The sequence below is a fragment of the Brassica rapa genome, chromosome A05 (genome assembly GCF_000309985.2).
Source record: "Brassica rapa cultivar Chiifu-401-42 chromosome A05, CAAS_Brap_v3.01, whole genome shotgun sequence".
NCBI lineage: Eukaryota > Viridiplantae > Streptophyta > Magnoliopsida > Brassicales > Brassicaceae > Brassica > Brassica rapa.
In genome coordinates, this window is record NC_024799.2 from 26,965,125 (window position 1) to 26,983,786 (window position 18,662).

The window sequence follows — 18,662 nt, forward strand, 5'->3', positions numbered from 1 at the left end:
CAACCTCTTTATTCACTTCAATTTTCACCTTTTTCATGGATTTTTATTTTATGTTTGTCTGGAGAATGAGACTGTAAACTCCAAACTCTCTTACAAAATAATTAAAAACTTTGTCGACTTTTACAAGATCATAACCCCCACAATGATTCACTCTTTTCTGTACTCACTACAACAAACAAGGGGTTATAAAATCACCATATTGAGATTGAATAATAGTTGACAAAACTGAGAAGGTAAAGACAGATGTGAATTTCTCAGACTGTTCCCTTCTCTAGTTTTCATGTTTGCAGGTAGTAGCAGATGAATCACAAACCGAGCCACGGACACTGCTTCCTAGCATGTTCGGGTACTAACTTAGCCGCCATCTCCACAGGCACACCTTTAAGCTCTGCTTTCACACAACACATTAAGAAAACATGAGTTTTAAGTCACTTATCTTTATGTAAAGACAAGGACGAATGGGGGAAGTAAAGTACCATGAGGCTTGAAGTTGAAAAGTGGTGGAAAGAAACGTCCGTTGGGCAACCGTGCATTCGGATCTCTAAGCTCGTCAAAGAACGGGTGGACCAATGCATCAAGCTAGTTGCCAAGATTACAAAGTTTCAACAAAATAAGATAAAGAGACGAGAGATTTTGCAGAATGAAAGGAAAGTGAGAGAAGTTGCAGAAATACTCACAGCACCGCAACGGAGACTAGGAGAGTATTGAAGAAGCCTTGAGACTAAATCAACAGCTTCTGGAGGCATCCTCTTGTGGAAAATCTGGAATTTTTTAAATGACAAAAAATGTTTCAGTTAACAGCTAACTTAAACAAGGCATTGAACTTGTTTACTTGTAAAGCAAGTTACCTTATGCCATGGATGAGCTTTAATCTGAGGGAACTTGAACTCAGTGTAGTTCGGGTTCATGCATTTGATCTCTTCCCTTGTTGGTGTTCCCAAAACCTTTATAATCTCAACAAGTTGATCAACGCCACTCTCGCCAGGGAACAATGGCTGCCATGAACAAAAAGAACAGTTTAGGATTTGAAACAGAGCAAAACAGAGCAAAACAGAGCAAAAACAGAGCAAAAACAGAGTAAAACAGAGCAAAACAAATGACATTACCTGACCGAGAAGAAGCTCCGCCATAACACATCCTGCAGACCAGATATCAATGGCTGTAGTATACTCAGTAGCTCCAAAGATAAGCTCAGGTGCTCTATAATACCTAGAGCAAATATACGAAATGTTTGGCTCTCCTTTCACCTGTTTCAAAGAATCAAAACAAAATGGTTTCTTGAGTTTTTCACTGCTTTCTTAGAGAAAGAGAGTTATCATCATTCATCAAACAAAAACTCACCAATACTTTAGCACTTCCAAAATCACACAGCTTCACTTGATGAGTGTGTGGGTTCACCAACAAGTTCTGAGGCTTTATGTCGCGATGACACACGCCAATACATCTGTGAATGTAACATAACGACCTGAAAATCTGCAAAAAAAACATAGCAAAAGAGTTAATAAAAACATAGACAAATCCAAAAAAACTAGTATTGTCTTACCTGATAGGTGTAGAGTTTGACGTAGACAATAGGCATGCGTTGGTTGAGTTTGTTGTAGTGTTTGATAACGCGGTGAACTGTCTCCGGAACGTATTCGAGGACCAGGTTGAGGTAAAGCTCGTCTTTCTCGGTTGTTGAGAAGAAGCAGTGTTTTAGAGAGACAACGTTTGGATGGTCGAGGAGTCTCATTGTTTGTAGCTCACGGTTCTTGTACCTACGGTCTTGTAACACTTTCTTTATCGCTACGGTTTCTCCTGTCTCTAAACATTTAGCCTGAGAACAAAAAATGATTATGTTAGTGCAAAGAGACATAGAGTTTTATTAAAAAATGTTTTATAATTTGATAAAAAAAAAAAAACTCACTTGGAAGACAACGCCGAAGGAGCCGTGTCCAACAACACGCTCTGCCATGTAACTGATTGTCTGCAATTTAAAGGAAAATTCAATTAGCTATTTAAATAAAATCAAATAGAATGAAGTAATAAAGGATCAAGAAGTGTAACAAAACCTGCTTTGGTTGGCCGTTTCTTCCACCTATGGTTGTTACTATTATGTGACCAGTCTCTGTGACATTGCCGTTTACTATTGTAGCTTCCATTTCCTGGTGAGATCATCAATAAACCAAGTCAGTTAACAAAAAATAAAAATAATAATAAATGAAAGCCACAATAGAAAAAGAGGCCATACTTTATCATCTTGAATTTTCATATGATTCATCTCTTCAGGTAACCTATCAACATCAGTAGCAGCGTTTGCAGTAGAGTCTCTAACCGCGGCACTAGGCTCTACGCCCATCGTGGCCATCTCAGGAACAGAGGAATTTGTAAAACAAATAAAGATTCTTCCTTTGTGTATCTTCAAAATTTTGATCAGATCACAGTCCTGGAGCAACAGTAATGGGTTAGAACATGATCCATAAAAATTAAAACCCTATCTGTGTTTACAGCTGCTTGGTCTTTAATTTTAAATGAAATAATCTCAAGACTACTCAACAAAACAACCATCATCTACACCAAGCAAGAGCTAGCAAAAAGAAAGGTAAATAACTCCAATATAGATCCATAAACATACCAAAAAAAGGATAGCAAATTTCAATTCAAAACAAGAGCATTTAAAACTCAGACAATCCAAATAGTAAAATATCAAGAGGATCTATGAAGCTAAAGACATTAACTTTTTAGGTGGGAAAACTTTAAAAAGATCCAGAAGAATTTTGGATGAGAATTTACAAAAAAAAAAATAGATGAGAAACATACAAGATCTTTAGAAAACTTACCCATGAAAGTTTTGAGAGGGAAGAAAACAAAGAGATTGGATGAAGAATCAAGAAGATATGATTAGATCCATAGGAAGGAAGATGGTTTGATGATGAATGTCTCTCTCTCTCTCTCTCTCTCTCTCTCTCTCTCTCTCTCTCTCTCTCTCTCTCTCTCTCTCTCTCTCTCTCTCTCTCTCTCTCTCTTCTGTGTCTCTTCCTTTTTTGGATTTTGGTGTGATGAATAATAATAGTTTGTAAGAATAAAAATGCTTGAGCTCTGTGGCTGTGCTTTTTGATGAGAGAGGCATATGCTATAATGCGCTGGTGACAGTCATATATCTTAAAAATGAAAATCCAGAAAATCTATTACAATAAGATAGTCTTTGGAGTTAGTAAAGTGAAAGAAAGTACATTGGGTTTGGTTTTTCCTCTTTTTTAGTTTTTGACCATTCAAACTTTGTTTACCCCACTCTCTGTATTTATATTAACCTTGATGAATCCAACTTCTCTGTTTTTTTCTGTTTTTATTTAATTTTGTGATTGGTTGGACTGACATACTAACAAAACAATCTCAAAACAATGCTGGATTTAGTGTCAAGTAACGAGATTTATTCTAATTAATTCATTTTGCATTCAATTATTGGTACATACAAAAATTAGTTTAATTAAATAATTTTATATTTACTCCTTTTTAGTAGCTACATTCTGAGAACCATTTATTTCCCAACTTTTTTTAAAAGGAGTCAAACTCATAATGTCAAAGTTGATAAAGCTAAAATGGACTAAACTGCACTGATTTATTTATGATTTTTTTTATTTTTTTGACAGACGTCCAATAACTATTTCCTGAATGTCATACAATTGTCTGCTATAAATTTTAAAATTGAAAGAGTATCAACAACCAACAGCCATAAAATATAATGACATTTTCCAGCCAAGTGTATAAGGTTTTATAATTGTTTCTTAAATTTAATCGAAGAACCGAATATTATAATACTAAATAAAAAAAGGATGACGACATTTTGAAAATTTGGACAAAGCTGGAATGTGGGGTCGGTGAGAAAACGACAAGTAGGGGTAATTTGGTATTTACCCGATATCTATCAGAATATTCCAAAGAGTCAACAGTACAGGCTGATCTGGGACCACGTGTCGGAGAGGCATGAAAAAAAAAACAAATTTAGATTGAATTGGGCTTTCCAATGGGCCTTCGAAAACTATATATAGTATTAATGGGCCTAGTGTTATTTAAATTTAATAATAGGCCGAATCGAAAGTATGGTCTCAGCGAAAGTCGAACCCGAGACCTTACGGCTCGAGCAAGGCTCTAAACAACTGAGCAACGGGACCGGTTCGTGATAAAAAAAAAATTATTTTTTTACAAAAATTACTAATACGGGTTAAAGACGATTATATTAGAGCATGGTCGTTCTAAAAAAGACTTACACATACAAAACACCTACACTTGTTTTGTCTTAGGCATCTCCAATGCAACACTAAAATTTACTCTATATTTCATTCTAAAATAGAGTAACTCTATTATAGAGTGAACCATTGGAGCAAATCCAACTCTATAATAGAGTTACTCTATTTTAGAGTGAAATATAGAGTAAATTTTAGTGTAGCATTGGAGATGGTCTTAGATTTTCGTCAACTACATTTTACACAAAAAGAGAAACCTATCTCTTGGAGACTACCACTAACATCAACATAGACATTGATACAACGATCTTGAATCCTGAATTGTCCCAAAACTTCTGTTTCTCCCAAGATTCTTTATCACTACCTTGTTGTCTCCCTGACATCAGATCTCTTATCTCTTTGATCTCCATGTCCCTTCTTTCCTCTTTCTGTTCCATTCATCCACACAAAGAAAAGAAGTTTTGGTATTTAAAAAAAAACCTTTGTTCCAAACAAGAAGCTACACAGTAATGAACTTGATACGTACTCTCTGTAGCTTTCTGGTCTGGCTTCTTGTTTCTTGAAGACAGAACTCAAGCTTCAGTATCTTCTTCTTCAAGTCTTGATCCGTTCTTCTCTGTTTCTCCAGCTGTTTTTTAATAAAAAAGATTAACAGATTGTTTTAACCAAATAAAAAAAAGATGGATATTCACCTGAGATTCGAGTTCCTTAGTCTGATGCTTCCAGTGACCTGACATTAACCTAATCTCATCTTTCAGTTTCTTGACCTCCACGTCGTTCACTTCAACTAATCTATTCATCCTCTCAAAATTCACAGGAGAGACATCTTCTAGAAACTTCTGCAGCACGCAATCATTGCTACCTATCCCAGCCTTTGTAATAGCCTCTGTCACCTCGCGCTCGATTCTCCTAAGCTCCTCTCTTAGCTGAATCTCTGAGCACTCCCTCAAGCTCAAACCTCTCTGTAGATCATCAAGCTGGTGCCCGAGCCGAGTCACACGGTGTTCGTGTTCTCTGAGAGAACGTGTTTTGTCGTCAAGTTGTTGTTTAAGCACTGAGCATTGGATCTTTGTAGATTCAGCAGAGTCAGCACTTGCCTCTGCGGTTTGATTAGTTGCATCCAGCTGTGATCTAAATTCCTCCAAGTCTTTAATAAACTGTTTACTCAAAAGAAAGATTACAAAAAAAAAAAAAATCTTTTAGCAAAAAATAAAAAATATTACATAATTAAGAAAGTGTCAATTAAAAAAATATATATTGGTTTAATGGAGAATAAACCTTTTCAGCAGCAGATGCAGAAGCATGAAGCTGAGAGTTCCTTTCTTCTAATCTCTTATGTAATTTACACATCTCCATTTCCATGTTCTGTGCTCTCTTCTCTGCTTCCTAAACAATCAACAAAAGAAAGCCAAATCATTTCTATAATTGATTTAAAAAAAGAATAATTGATTATTAAAATAAAAGAGAAAGACTTTTTACTTTTCTAGTTTGGGTTTCTTTAAGGAAAGATTGTTCTTGAGAAACCAAACGGCCCCTGACTTGCTTCAGCTCAGACGCCAAAGAGACGACGTTCCTCCGGAAACTCTCTTTCTTCTCATCCAAATCTTTCAGAAGTGGATCCACCGTGGTTCTTTTGTCGGAACAAGACATCTGGTTGTTTGGTTAGTTTCTCATCCAAAGTCTACACCTTGATGATTTGGTCTGTTCTCATAAATCTGAAAAGAGGAAAGAAGATGGGAACAAAAAAAAAGGGTAAGTTTTTTTTTTGTAACATGTGGACATGGGGCAGTTGACCATTAATACAGAAGTTAAATGAAGAAGAGTATTTAACAATTCAAAAAAATTATAATAATAAATACAAAGATGGTGACTTTACATGAGCCTTGCGTGGGAGAAAGTTGGTGTAGTAACTTGTAGTTTAAAAAGAAAATTCAAGATCTTCGGATAAATCAGATCTCTCTGGTTTTGGCATGAATCTTACAAGAGCTGAGGAGAGAGAAAGACAGAGAGAAAGGAAAGAGAAGCAAATCAGAATAAATGAATTGGAGAGAGAAGAAGACTTTGAAGTTCAAAAATCAAAACCTTCCCTCCAAAATCCTCGGCAAACACAAACCTATGGCCATGTAATATTTTAAAAAAAAATTAAAAGTTTTGAGATTTATGATTCAAGTGGAATATAGTATGTACTATTAACACGGTTTGTGATCCAAGTGGAATATGTGCATCAATCAATAGATAATGACAAATGTGACAAAGAACGGTTTAAATTTGTTGTTATGGTAGGTTGCTCCAAAAAAAATGTTGTTATGGTAAAAATGTGATATGTTAGTTTATTATATTGAATTAGATAGAGCTAAACTTGTGATTAAAGGACATGTGTGTGGATGGAGAAAGAGACAATAGAGATGCCATGGTGGTAGACAAAAACAAAGACCGAAACTGTGTAGATCGTTGCTGTATATCCATTAGATCTCTACCTCGTGTTATATATTATTAACTGAAGTTTGCTTTTCAACGCCTTATGAACTCATTCATCATGGTCATGTGATCACTGATCATCCTCTTCCAAACTTTGTCAGCTAGAAGTTTTCCTCTCCCGTTATCATGGACTCTAGGTAATGGTCTTATGTAATGGACCTGGAATAGTAAGTCATTGGGCTAGGCCCATTAAAAACTAATAGTAGAGGATTTAATATGATTCCCCATCTGAATTGAATAGGTTTTTAAAAGTCAGTGTGATTTGGTTCTTGTGTATGGTGTTGCAGTTTGTGACAAAAAAAAGTGTATGGTGTTGCAGTGATCATTTTCAAACTCTCTTCAGTATTGGAGAATCAAGACACACCGTGTGGCAGTTCATTGAAAACCTTACCATTATTTCGTTGTTTGTGTAACTGTATTCTGCACTATTCTAGTAACAAGTGTCCTTTTCCTTGATGTAGTAACTTTTATTCACATGACTCATCTATGAAATTCGCTTTTGAGCTTATTTGCCTCCTCGCTAGTATGAATCCAACCGCTGGATATATAAAATAACTGAAAGCTATCACTCATCAACACTAAAATCACGGTTTTTGGAGAGACAATAAAGTCATGATCAATGAGTGAAAAAGTTTCACCGTCAGTCGTGAACTTTTAGCTTCGTATAGAGATTGAGACCATTGGATTCAAGAACATGTTAAGTCAACAATTTCGGATGTAGAGAAGCTGGTATATAGTATTGCATTAGTTAAAAAACATTGACCTAAAACCTAAAAGGCAAATTAAAGCCGTCATTGGTTCGGTCGGCTGCGTTTGGGGTCCAATGGTAAGTGTTAAACAAAGAGACAAAATATCAGATCATGTCCAAAAGTTCTGATGGGTCGAATTTAAGGGTCAACGTGTATACACTGAGAATGACACTTAATTTGCCGATGCTATAAGAAAATGACCACTCCTGCATAATGTTGGGGGCGTTTTGGGTATTAATGATGATCCTTGCTATTACAGAAGGGATCCCAAATATGGCAAAACATATTGACATGCCTAAGATTCACATAGATTATTGTCGATTATGTAAATGACTTAAATCTTAATGCACAAAAACATTACATTTGTTACGCGGACAAAGTCCATACTAGTTATCAAGATTGAAAAGCTACTTTTAGTAGAAACGAAAAAAAATTATAAAGCAAAATGAATATCAGATTTAAAACTGTATAAATACAAATATAAATTATTTATTCTTATAATCAATATATGAATCTTAAAATGTGTATTTATTTCTTTTTTGAAAAATGAATCTTAAAATGTGTATTTATTTCAATCGTATTTTCTTTCAAAATAGTATTTTTTTGCGTTTGTTCACAATACATTATCAACAATATGCAAGCAAATTTTACCCCAAAAGAAACAATATGCAAGCAAACACTTTGTTTTGTTTATTATTTTTGGCATCTTCAACGGAGGCTTGGCTTGAGTTTGCATGTATTGTAGCATCTCCCTAATCTCAATTTAGAATGTTATAGAAGCACGAGGATAATTATATCATCAGAACGCGGTGTAAGTGTAAGAGGTGAGAAAGTGGTGGGTGGTCCTTGAGCCTTGAAGGAATCAAAGAAGACATCTCATACTTGACCCCAATTATTATGCCACCTTCTCTCTCACGTCTCCATCCGTTCTAGTTGTCATCTCTCTTTTTCTTGAGGTTCACCTCTTCAAACGTGTCACCTCTTTAATGGCCTTTCATCTTATAATTGTTTACGTGATCTGTATTCCCGATTTGTAGCCATAAACACATCATATTTTTCTAACAAGCTATCAAGCATCACTTAAGAGTGTTATCAACATTTCAACAACAACAACAAATTATAATCAACGTCTTATTTTTTGCCCTAATAGGCTAATAAGTTGGATCTTCATTCCATAGTATTAGATAATCACAACATAAATCATAGTTGATCATTGCAAAATAATTTTGAAGCGTGTATAAAGCCGCCGTTTATCCGTCCTCAATATATAGTGTTTTTAATGGTTAACATGCAAAATGGATAATGATCAGACACTTTAATTACTATATAAAATTCTTGCTCTGGCACCTATTTAATCAGTATATACTGTACAGACGTAGTTCCGACAAATTACGAGTTGATTTCATAACTTTTTCTAATTAATTAATTGCTCTTTTTTTTTGTCACAAATTAATTAATTGCTCTAATATTGTTAGCAATCATAGGTCACCACTAGAAAAATACCACATTCTTGTTTGGCCTTCGGCGGAAGATATCACATTATTACTAAGTCGACGAAATAGACAAAACATGATATATGCACTCATTTTGTTTAAATGTAGGACACACGAAAGTCTATTTTAACTTACTATCATTTCATATGAATTTTGAAATTTCCATAAAGAGAAAATAAAAAGCTGTTCGAGAAGAAACTAAATTCAGATAAAGAGGTGTTCTCTCACATGCGACGCACTTTGAACAAAAGAGTCGGACCGTAGGGTCTGCATGCACATGCCTTCTCGTAGACATTTATACTTTATTTTTTTAATTTTTTGCATATAGCTTATGATACCAAAGTAAATTTTCTTAACCAATATATTGATTGGGTGAATGAGTGCCATTGATGTATACTTTCTATTTTTCTAAAACATATCTTGAAATTTCAAGAATAAATTTACCGCTCAAACTTATGAAATAACACCAAAACACTTAAAACAACAACAAAAATAAGCAATATTTTCGTCCAATTGGTAATTAATTTTGACTTTTGTTTCAATGGCAAACAATTGATAAATAATGAGGCATTCGGATAATAAATTCGTAGAAAAATAATCAAAACAAATACTATTACACACCATCGGCTCATGCACTCGGCTATTAGGCAGAGCCAAGTTTATGGGACGGCTGAAACTCAGACAGAATTTTCGATAGAGCTGTCATGGCTCGGACTTGCATTTCCAACGCCGCTATGTAATCAGCCGTCTCGTCCAAAAGCTCCGGCAACGCCGTTCTCCGGCAACCTGGCACCAAACCACCCAACACTCGGACCCGATTTCCCACCACCGACAACTTCCTCTTCCCACCTCCACCTCCCCTGACCGCCGACGCCGGCTTTGTATTCTTGTGTCGCCGCAGACTCCTCCCGAGTCGACTGACCAATATGGCTCGGCTCCACCGAGTCGTACCACGAGCTGTAGCCGCTAGCACTTTGTCGGCCGTGTCTCGGACCGTTGTGCTCCGCCGCGGTCGCTGGAGAGCGTCGTAGAGCTGTAAGGAATAAACCTTCTGCGCCTCCGTATCTCCCCATCTCCGACTAATATGGCTCGCCGGAGCTTCTGAACTTCTTCTTGATCTACGAAGAGCCTCCAGTAGCTTTGGAGCGAAAACTCTTTGACCTCTTTGAGCCGTTACCAATCTCCGGCGAAAAGGAACGGTTTCAGTTCCTTCTAACTCCGGCGACGTCGATGGATTCGTTCCAGACATTCACAAGAACTCTAACAACACCACAAAAGAACGTTATTGACGTTTTTTTCTTTTGTTCAAGAAAGTTTATATTATGGCTTTAGCAACAAAGAAAGATTTATATTATGGAACCGTCGGAGAAACAAGCCGAGCTCGTTCTTATTTTGATAATGATTCAGAGTTGTTGAAGGGATCTCTATATATAATAAACATCTGCGAGAGGCCATTCTCAATGCAATTATTTTCTATATTTATTTGTTCATTTTCTTTTGTCCTTTTCGAATTATATACCATGATTCAGATTACTTTTTCTTAAATCATTCTACCTCTAATTTCACGTTGGTCAATTATGATTTACCTGGTGAATGAAAAATCAGTTTCCTATACTAAATTCAATACATTGTCTAGGTTGAAAAACATAATCAAAGAAACAAAAAGACCATTTTTATCTGTTTGACGGCTGACAAAAATATCTATAGTCATTGTGATATTAGATATTTTTACATAGAGACTAAAACATTTATGCTTTTACATACCTATTTATGATGGTGAGCGGCGTAAATTTGTATTATGACGTGGAATTATTGAATTTGTAGAATTTTAATTATAAAAAGACAACATTGGCGATGGAATATATGGTAGAGTTTTATATTTTTTATATAATAGTGTGGAGGGCAATGATTGGTAGCAATATAAGACCATCCGAGTCCATAACTGTCTCTTAGCATTAATCCTTAGGATAGTTTTAATATAATAATAGTTATTATGTTAATTTAGGTAAGGATTGGTCCGTCCGGAAGGAGTTTAAGGATCTGATCCTTGTGTACGTGGCAACGTTTGAGTGGGACGGGTTCTGTTTGTGCTGGGCTGGGTTGAAAAAAATTAGGTCATTCTCGACCGAGACAGAAAAAAAAAAGAAGCTCTCGACGATTAGGCGGAAAACTGGTACTACCAAACTTGTCGGATCCAGTCGGATCTCCGCCCGATCCAAGACGTTCTCGCCGAATTCAACTCCAAGTTCACCCGCTCTCGTTACTTCCCCGTCTGCTCCTCTCTTTCCATCCTCTTACAGGCACGTGCTCTCGTCCCCCTCCCGTTACCGAGCTCTGTTCTCGATTTCGTGACAGTAGCGAGCTCTGGTGGGCGGATGCAAAGGATTTGATTTTGAATCTAGGGTTTTACCGAGTGTTCGAATTTATCTTTATATTTATGTTCAGTTTGCTAGGGCCACTCATTGGTTACTTTCGGTTATCGAAATTGGGATTTGGTTTAACTTTTTTGCAGGATCCGATGATACTGAGGAGTACTGATCGTCTGATTGCGTTTGCTATCATGCACCAGTGTTATTCTTCCGTTAAACCATCTTTAAATCCGTTTATATCGGAAATGATAATTGTAAGCAGCCTTTTCATCGTGCGTCTAATATGTAGAAAATGCAAATTTGTTTGTCTGCTTAGTTTTATATATATATATATTTGATTTATGCATATATGTGTTTTCGTGTGAAAGAATAACGATGTCTATTGCGTTTTGTAGGCTGCTTGTAATGAGCAAGCGGAGAAGTATGAGAGAGCTTCCTTCTCCACCTGTTTCAGTGGAATAGCTACAACAACGCTAAAGAGGTATATGATGTAGCTGTTTCTTGTAGCCTTTTTTTTCCCATGTAAACTCAAAATGTGGGGCTCTTGTTTTTGTTAAGCATGTTATGTACTCGATGAATTCGTGTTTTATAATTGTCCTGTGAACAAACAATGTCCATGCTATTTTAATGTTTTATTGAGAATCTCTCTAAACACTGATTAATTAGAACAATTGATTTCTTAAAGCTGTTATGAAATCACTTTTCTCATACTCTCGTATTTTCTTAATTGTCCCGACCTGTGGATTCTAATTAAGTATTCGTGCTCTCTTGCAGATTCTCAAACTGTCAGCTGCTGATTATATCAAAACGTTTGATCCTTTAACTAATGTAAGAGCAGATGACGCATAGAGACATCTTATATATTCTAATTACATCTCTAATCCATCTTATCTTCCTCGCAAATGTTCCTGTATCATGCCTAACACTACTTGGAGAAACTTTTCTGGTTAGTGATTTAGTATGTTGATGTTCTGTCAGGAATTTCCCGAGCTAGGAGAGCTGCAACGAGAGTATGGCAATAAAGCTGATGGACCATCTAGTCACGTGTTTGCCGACTATGCTCTCAAAAAGCTATTGCATGATCCTGATGTTCCTCGTGGGTGCGATCCTAACTCTCCAGAGTACGTAACCGATGAGTTAGGGGGTTCCGGTTCTTGTTAACCGCTATATAGATTTAACTATGATCATTTTCTCGCAAGCTTCCAGTTTTCCGTGTTTTATTATCAATTGCCGGTTTTTAGTTCTTATCTTCCTCTCTACCAAACTTGTTTCCTCTCTAGCTAGTTATCTCTTTCGGTTTGTTTCGTTTCTATCAGAACTTGTTTTCTTTTCTTTCCTTTTGGTACTACTGTAAAATCTTGTTGCTACAACTCGAAGTTGCCACAAGTGTAATCTTTTTTCTTATCTTATATGCTTCTCTTATGTTGTTTTCGGCTAAGGCTAGTATGTTAAACTTGAATTTGGCTTGAATTTGGCTTGTAAACATTTTTAAACTTGTATCAAACGTAGACATTGTTAAACTTCTATCACACTTATAGAAACCATATTAAATGAAACTTATAGTTTTAAAACTTATACAATTAATAAAATTTCAATTTTAATTAAAAAAAAAAATTATTCCTAAGGATTCCATCTTCGGAATCACCATTGGACGAGCAATTTTGATTCGAATCCTTAACTATTCAAACAACAACCAAAAAGAAAAAAAAATTATTAAAAAAATGCTAAGGATTCATGGGTTGGTCTCACCATTGCACATGCTCTAACCAATAGATAGGAACACGTAGCTATAAAACAAAACTTAACATAAAGAAACAACAACAATTTGGAAAAGAATTGGAAAAAGAGAAGATGCATGTGATGTTGTTTTCTTTCACGACCTCCTCACCTTAGGTTTAGTATTGTGGCTATTTATCATCCACAAAAATTTCACTCACGGTTTCTCTATATTTAAATTTGATTCTTTTCAATATTTGGTGTTTTGTGAAACATATAACATGTTCTTTATTCTTTCTCTTCTTTGAAAAAAAAATAACTTGATTAAAAGTTGATTTTTTCGAAAACATGAAATTTAGATTTTGGATTGCACCTGTCAATCGGTCTATAAGCAAAAAGACGAATTGTGTATATGCCTACTACATAACATAATGTTTTTCTTAAAATGTACTATATTTTATATCCGTCCATATGAAGAAATTACTAGTATCATGCTACAACAAAAGAGGACACACATAAATGGAAACCGACCATGCATTTGGTTTGTTCACCACTCCGACCAGCTCATTAGCATCAATGGGTAAAATAATGTGGCTCATTTTATGTGTGTACTAAAAAAAATACTAGTCTTCTCGGCGTGCCATGCAATGATGTACTCGTAAATTTTCTTAAGTATATCACAATAGATTTAAAACCATAGAGAAAATAATTTATACATGAACAAACAAGAAAACATTCTAAGGAAAAGAGTTAGACTTTGTTACAAAAAAAAAAGAGTTAGACTTGTCGAATTTGGGCAAAACACAGAAAAAAATTTAGTCGGCAGATGTATGTAATTGAAGCTGTTAAATTAAACTAATAAAACGAATTAAGAAACAAAAGTATCTAATTTGCAATACAAATGTGGGGTGTTTGTCAATAAAAGGTGAGTAATGACAGAGAGATTTGCCTCCTTGCGTCAGACACGCTTTAATATAATCTTCTTAATTTTTCCCATTTTTGTTTGTTTATTATTCTCAAATCAAATGATTAGTTGTTATCCTCATTGATTATTTGTTATACTTATCCCCCATTCATATCACTACTAATGATGACAATGATTTGTTTCAAAGACGAAAGAAATACGACGAGACTATCATTATCCACGATTTTTTAAGACGGGGTTACTAGGAGAATATAAAAAATTGTTTTTTACATTCTCCTAAGAATCCCGCTTTAAGGAACCGTGGATAATAATAGACTGTTTTATTTAAAATAGAAAACAAGTGTCAATATAAAACCCATGATAAATTGGCCCAAACTCTAACCGGTCCGGTATGGTTTGACGACAATATAAAAACATGAACATACAAAAAAATGACGTCGTCACTATATTTTCCATTTTTGGGGTTTCCCTTATTTTTTCAAATTTCCTTTTTAATACCTTGGAAGTGGGGTTTACGATATTCATGGGTGTATTGTCTGAAACCCAAAAACCGAATTCGAACCGAACTGAAAAACCGAGAATCCGAATTATTTATAATACAGTTTCATTTTGGATTTTAAAAAAATAGAAATCTGACCGGAAATGAGGTTACCCGAATCGAACCGGTCTAAAAAATGTCTGGTTCCTAACATTTCAACCTGAATAACTCAGAAACCGAATAAATCGAACCGATTCGAACCGAAAATCCGAATGCCTAGCACTAGTTTATGACACACCAAGGCTCAGATACACATTCGCACAGTATCTTGTCTCTCAGGCAAACAACCCTAACCCTAAATTCCCGAACTTGACTACTCAAGATCATCCTCTCCCGTCATGCTGAAGCTCCTCACTTCAACCGCTTACGGTGGCCATCACGTAAACCCGATTAAGAACCCACTACTGTTCAAGACACTGAGTCAGCTTACCGGATCAAACCGGAGTTCACTCGAATTGGGTTGCCATGCTTTCTGCTCCAGTCAAAGTGACTATGCAGCCGATTCCAAGGCAGCTAAGTCGGATTCCGACACCAAATCGTCGTCAGGGGTTGTCTCAAAGGCCTCTAAGCTCGACGATTATCAAACGGTTTGTAGAAATCTTTACTTAAAGTTCACTTTTCTTAGTTTCATTAGTCATGTAAAGGTAGAACCAGCTTTTGATAGCATTACCATTCTCTCGGCTCTGTTTATGTTGTTTAATTTCCAGGTTATAGCATTGCCGATGCTTAACAAGTCTCATCAGAGTGTTGTGACGTGCCTTATAAGCCAGAAGATGTGCCAATCTGACACTGATGATGGAGTTTTTCGCTTTCCTTTTCAATCTAGTGATCATAAATTTTAATTAATGTCCGCGTTTACAAAATCCTTATTGTAATATTTTTATTATATCAAATTAATTAGTAAATCGTGGAAGGAATGGGAGAACTTGCTTTGTTTCATGGATCCTAATTACACCCGGAATACAATCTAACAAAATATTGTAAAATAAAATAATGATAATTAAGAAAAACGTGTATTATATATCCTCGGAGCAAGGCAATATCTGTAATTTAAATTATTGGTAACTTTAATAAAACTCTTGGTTTCAAATTTCAATATACTTAGGGAATATTGAATTATTTATCAACAAACTATTTGGTTTCAGTTTATTCAGTTAAAAATAAATATTATACGTATAGATATATGTCCTTGACAAAAAAATACATATAATATATGAAAAAATATATATGGATATATATATAGCGAGGCATATCTGAATACGCTGTGAGAAAGCGTGTTCTTGAGATATCTCATTCGATGATGAATGGATGGGGAGAAGAATCTCAAGGTGGCCGTAGCCAAATAACTCCAGAGGTATCTCTACTTACTTTGCTCTTCCTATGCATTATTACTATATGTTTCTGCTTGATTATTGTCGTCTCCTCATGTTTTATCATCTGCTATGTCTCTCGTACTCTATCTTTTTTTTTTTTTTTTTTTTTTTTTTTTTTGGACAAATCTCTCGTACTCTATCTTTGTTCTTCTATGCAGCGTTTTCAGATATATTTTATGATTTTTCCCTGATCTGGAGGACAGTCAGGATTTAGGTTTCAAATTATTACATATTATTTTTTTACTAAAATATTACAAATTTGTTTTCTAATCTAAGTTATTGGTTTTGTATATAGCCTTTATGTGCACTCACAACAAATTTTTTTGCAACTTCTGATAGACTTTAACTTTTCTATAACAGATGGCTAATAATTTCCCTGATGAATTCCATGGAGCAACACCGATCTGGTTTGGAGGTTTGGGATGCGAAGACACCCTGGTCCAAGAGGTATGTAACTTTTCTATATGAACTGAGGTTTGTAGTTTAGTCATCTTTATCAAATCCTATTGAGAGAGACTCATCCAAACTTATCAAATCTAGTTTCGATGTTATCTCTTAATAGAATATTGAACAAGATTACTCTTGTATATCTTGTGTTTATTTAATTATATTATTATTTTAGTTAGAAACAAAATATTTATTTATCCGTAAATGTAACTTCTTTGTAAACCACTTTCAATCTTTGTGATGATTATTTTTTACAGTTTATTCTTTTAATTATGTATTATCTTCTTTCATATATTCTAACATTAACTTAGAAACTATGTTTTATGGTATATATCTGTCTTACATATTTATCTCAGTTTTTAATATGCTTGTATAAATTTATGATTTACTCTCTATAATTTGTTTTTGTTTTATCTTTTTTTCAGGGTCTATATCCACCTTTAAACTTGACTTACACACCAACTCAGGAACATTTCAACAAAATTGAATCCAAATTTCAAGAAGAAAGGCAAAAGCAACTTTATTCCACAGAGAACACAAAGGCCTTAACGACTCATGAAACTCCTACAACTACTGAAAAACTAAAGGCTATGAATTTCGAAATCTCCAAGATCACAATTGGTGAATGGACTCACAAGTCGGTCTACCCTCATGATCTTATTGCCAAATTCTACTTTGCAAAGAAGAGACTTATGTGGGAGATTCTCGATGAAGATTCAAAACTTAAGAGAAAGATTGAGATGCAATGGTCTGATGTCTTGTCTTTTAGAGCTAGTTTTCCTCCACAAAATGAAACAGGAACACTAGAAGTCGAGGTAGTATACAACACTTCTTATATATATATATCATATCGTTTACACATTTTATCTCAAATCTTGAGCCTAATGACTGTGAGATGTTTTTTTTCAGTTGGGAAAGTGTCCAACGTTCTTCTTGGAGGTTAATCCACAGCGAGCAAAGCACACTCAATGGAAACAGTTGGATCAAGACTTTACCCCAGGTCAATCTGCTTCTAAATACAGGTTTCATATTCTATATACCTTTGGCCCTTTTATTTTGTTTTAGCACCATATTGAAATCGACTTATTTACAGCCTCATGTTTTAATATATATATATATATAACAGGAGACATACACTTCAGATTTCCCCTGGAGATCTGAAGATGAACTTGGAGAAGCTTGTGTCCGCCGTTAGCTTCTGGTCAAAACTCGCCAAAGTCAATTTCCCAACTCTACCACAATCTCTTTACTTCGATAATGGAAACAGTAACAACAATGGTAACAGCAACTTGTGTCCCAACGGAAACTGCACAACACTTGGCATCAACGGCAATCATCTCTATCCTCAAGGTACTTAACTTTGAACCTTATACGCAAATCATTTTATCTTAGTATATGCATTAAAACAAGATAAAAACGTTTTTATATTATACTTATATGTTTGATTTTAGTTATTAGGGTTTAAATTTTATTATTCTGAGAATGGATTAGATTAAGAATTTAGGATACGGTATAATTTAGTCATTTTACTCTTTAGTTAATCATGTTTTAAATTTTTTTATCACTACGTTATTTTGTCATATTTTTATATTTATTCTTTTAAAGGATTTGCCATTTTTATAGGACTTGGTCATGTGCCAGTGGAGAACGTAAACTTCAACATGGCAACTGAGCTCTGCCCGAATAATCAAATGAACCCAATTTTTCAAGACGATCACCAGGATGAAACTATGAGTCAATTACCTGGGATGCAAGTTACACATCCATCATCTCAGCATATCAACATGGGAAGGTACATTATTAGCGGGTCACATTTTAACAATCCGATGATCCCAGACGATTGCCACACGAGTAACACAGGTAAGTTACGTGGACCGTATCTACAAGACATCTTAGCTCAAGAAGAAGTGATACAGAACAAGAAATGCATACGTCAGTTTCAGACTAACGGAGAATATTGTAATTGTAATCAGTGCTTCAACAACATCAATGGTTCACTGCCTCCTGATTCGTAGATATTATTAGAGATTTTAGCTTCCTCTTCCTCTGCTTCATCTTCCCTATAAGTTATTTCTCATGTTTTTCTTCTTAAATTTTATTTTTCAGTACCCCTTGGGGTATGTAACTTGAGAACTCTGTATGGTTAAGCCCTAATTTTGGGAGATTGTTTTCTTTGTGGACCATTAATTTATAGTGCTTGCAAACACTGATGATTTTTTTCTGAAAAGTATGGAGATGAATTTTGTACAATTTCTCTTTATGTTCAATCCAAATAATTAAATAAAATAACTCAATGTATAATATTAAACATTCCATGTATACATCACAATAATACAACTAAGACTATCATT

The 18,662-nt window shown here is 35.0% G+C and overlaps 4 protein-coding genes across 6 annotated transcripts; 1 reads left to right on the forward strand and 3 right to left on the reverse strand.

Moving 5' to 3' along the window:
• Nucleotides 1-74: 74 nt before the first annotated feature.
• Nucleotides 75-3,137, reverse strand: LOC103870788 (shaggy-related protein kinase gamma). Of its 2 annotated transcripts, none has more exons than XM_009148953.3 (12): nt 3,001-3,137; nt 2,820-2,939; nt 2,231-2,425; nt 2,052-2,144; nt 1,907-1,966; nt 1,544-1,816; nt 1,342-1,473; nt 1,107-1,247; nt 849-995; nt 678-761; nt 477-579; nt 75-388 (listed from the first exon to the last, which is right to left on the reverse strand). In XM_009148953.3, the coding sequence occupies exons 3-12, from the start codon at nt 2,345-2,347 to the stop codon at nt 306-308; spliced, it is 1,233 nt and encodes a 410-aa protein (XP_009147201.1). In that variant the 5' UTR covers nt 2,348-2,425; nt 2,820-2,939; nt 3,001-3,137; the 3' UTR covers nt 75-305. The 2 variants fall into 2 exon arrangements, with proteins under 2 accessions (XP_009147201.1, XP_033148212.1); XM_033292321.1 differs by having other exon boundaries at nt 2,820-2,943; nt 3,001-3,023.
• Nucleotides 3,138-4,391: 1,254 nt separating this feature from the next.
• Nucleotides 4,392-8,770, reverse strand: LOC103870789 (nuclear envelope-associated protein 1). The gene is made up of 6 exons (XM_009148955.3): nt 6,100-8,770; nt 5,703-5,938; nt 5,502-5,609; nt 4,916-5,380; nt 4,750-4,851; nt 4,392-4,651 (listed from the first exon to the last, which is right to left on the reverse strand). Exons 2-6 carry the CDS (start codon nt 5,871-5,873, stop codon nt 4,481-4,483), a joined length of 1,017 nt encoding a protein of 338 aa, XP_009147203.1. The 5' UTR covers nt 5,874-5,938; nt 6,100-8,770; the 3' UTR covers nt 4,392-4,480.
• Nucleotides 8,771-9,352: 582 nt separating this feature from the next.
• LOC103870792 (transcription factor bHLH150) lies at nt 9,353-10,820 on the reverse strand. The gene has a single exon (XM_009148956.3). It carries the CDS (start codon nt 10,190-10,192, stop codon nt 9,587-9,589), a length of 606 nt encoding a protein of 201 aa, XP_009147204.1. The 5' UTR covers nt 10,193-10,820; the 3' UTR covers nt 9,353-9,586.
• Nucleotides 10,821-11,449: 629 nt separating this feature from the next.
• Nucleotides 11,450-18,519, forward strand: LOC103870795. Of its 2 annotated transcripts, XM_033292320.1 has the most exons (10): nt 11,450-11,566; nt 11,708-11,793; nt 12,087-12,140; nt 12,291-15,078; nt 15,199-15,845; nt 16,225-16,311; nt 16,737-17,126; nt 17,221-17,333; nt 17,438-17,661; nt 17,935-18,519. In XM_033292320.1, the coding sequence occupies exons 5-10, from the start codon at nt 15,789-15,791 to the stop codon at nt 18,324-18,326; spliced, it is 1,263 nt and encodes a 420-aa protein (XP_033148211.1). In that variant the 5' UTR covers nt 11,450-11,566; nt 11,708-11,793; nt 12,087-12,140; nt 12,291-15,078; nt 15,199-15,788; the 3' UTR covers nt 18,327-18,519. The 2 variants fall into 2 exon arrangements, with proteins under 2 accessions (XP_033148211.1, XP_009147207.1); XM_009148959.3 differs by having other exon boundaries at nt 12,291-15,845.
• Nucleotides 18,520-18,662: the final 143 nt, after the last annotated feature.

Excerpts from the sequence above, each read along its gene's own strand:
- LOC103870792 (XM_009148956.3), bottom strand. The coding sequence starts at position 10,192 with ATGTCTGGAACGAATCCATCGACGTCGCCGGAGTTAGAAGGAACTGAA.
- LOC103870795 (XM_009148959.3), top strand. The coding sequence starts at position 15,789 with ATGATGAATGGATGGGGAGAAGAATCTCAAGGTGGCCGTAGCCAAATA. Across the intron at positions 15,846-16,224 it reads GTAGCCAAATAACTCCAGAG|ATGGCTAATAATTTCCCTGA; the intron begins GTATCTCTACTT and ends TTTCTATAACAG. Across the intron at positions 17,334-17,437 it reads CAATCTGCTTCTAAATACAG|GAGACATACACTTCAGATTT; the intron begins GTTTCATATTCT and ends TATATATAACAG.
- LOC103870788 (XM_009148953.3), bottom strand. The coding sequence starts at position 2,347 with ATGGCCACGATGGGCGTAGAGCCTAGTGCCGCGGTTAGAGACTCTACT. Across the intron at positions 1,474-1,543 it reads TCAAACTCTACACCTATCAG|ATTTTCAGGTCGTTATGTTA; the intron begins GTAAGACAATAC and ends TTTTTTTTGCAG. Across the intron at positions 389-476 it reads TTTCAACTTCAAGCCTCATG|AGCTTAAAGGTGTGCCTGTG; the intron begins GTACTTTACTTC and ends GTGTGAAAGCAG.
- LOC103870789 (XM_009148955.3), bottom strand. The coding sequence starts at position 5,873 with ATGTCTTGTTCCGACAAAAGAACCACGGTGGATCCACTTCTGAAAGAT. Across the intron at positions 5,381-5,501 it reads CTGCATCTGCTGCTGAAAAG|TTTATTAAAGACTTGGAGGA; the intron begins GTTTATTCTCCA and ends TTGAGTAAACAG. Across the intron at positions 4,852-4,915 it reads CTAAGGAACTCGAATCTCAG|CTGGAGAAACAGAGAAGAAC; the intron begins GTGAATATCCAT and ends ATTAAAAAACAG.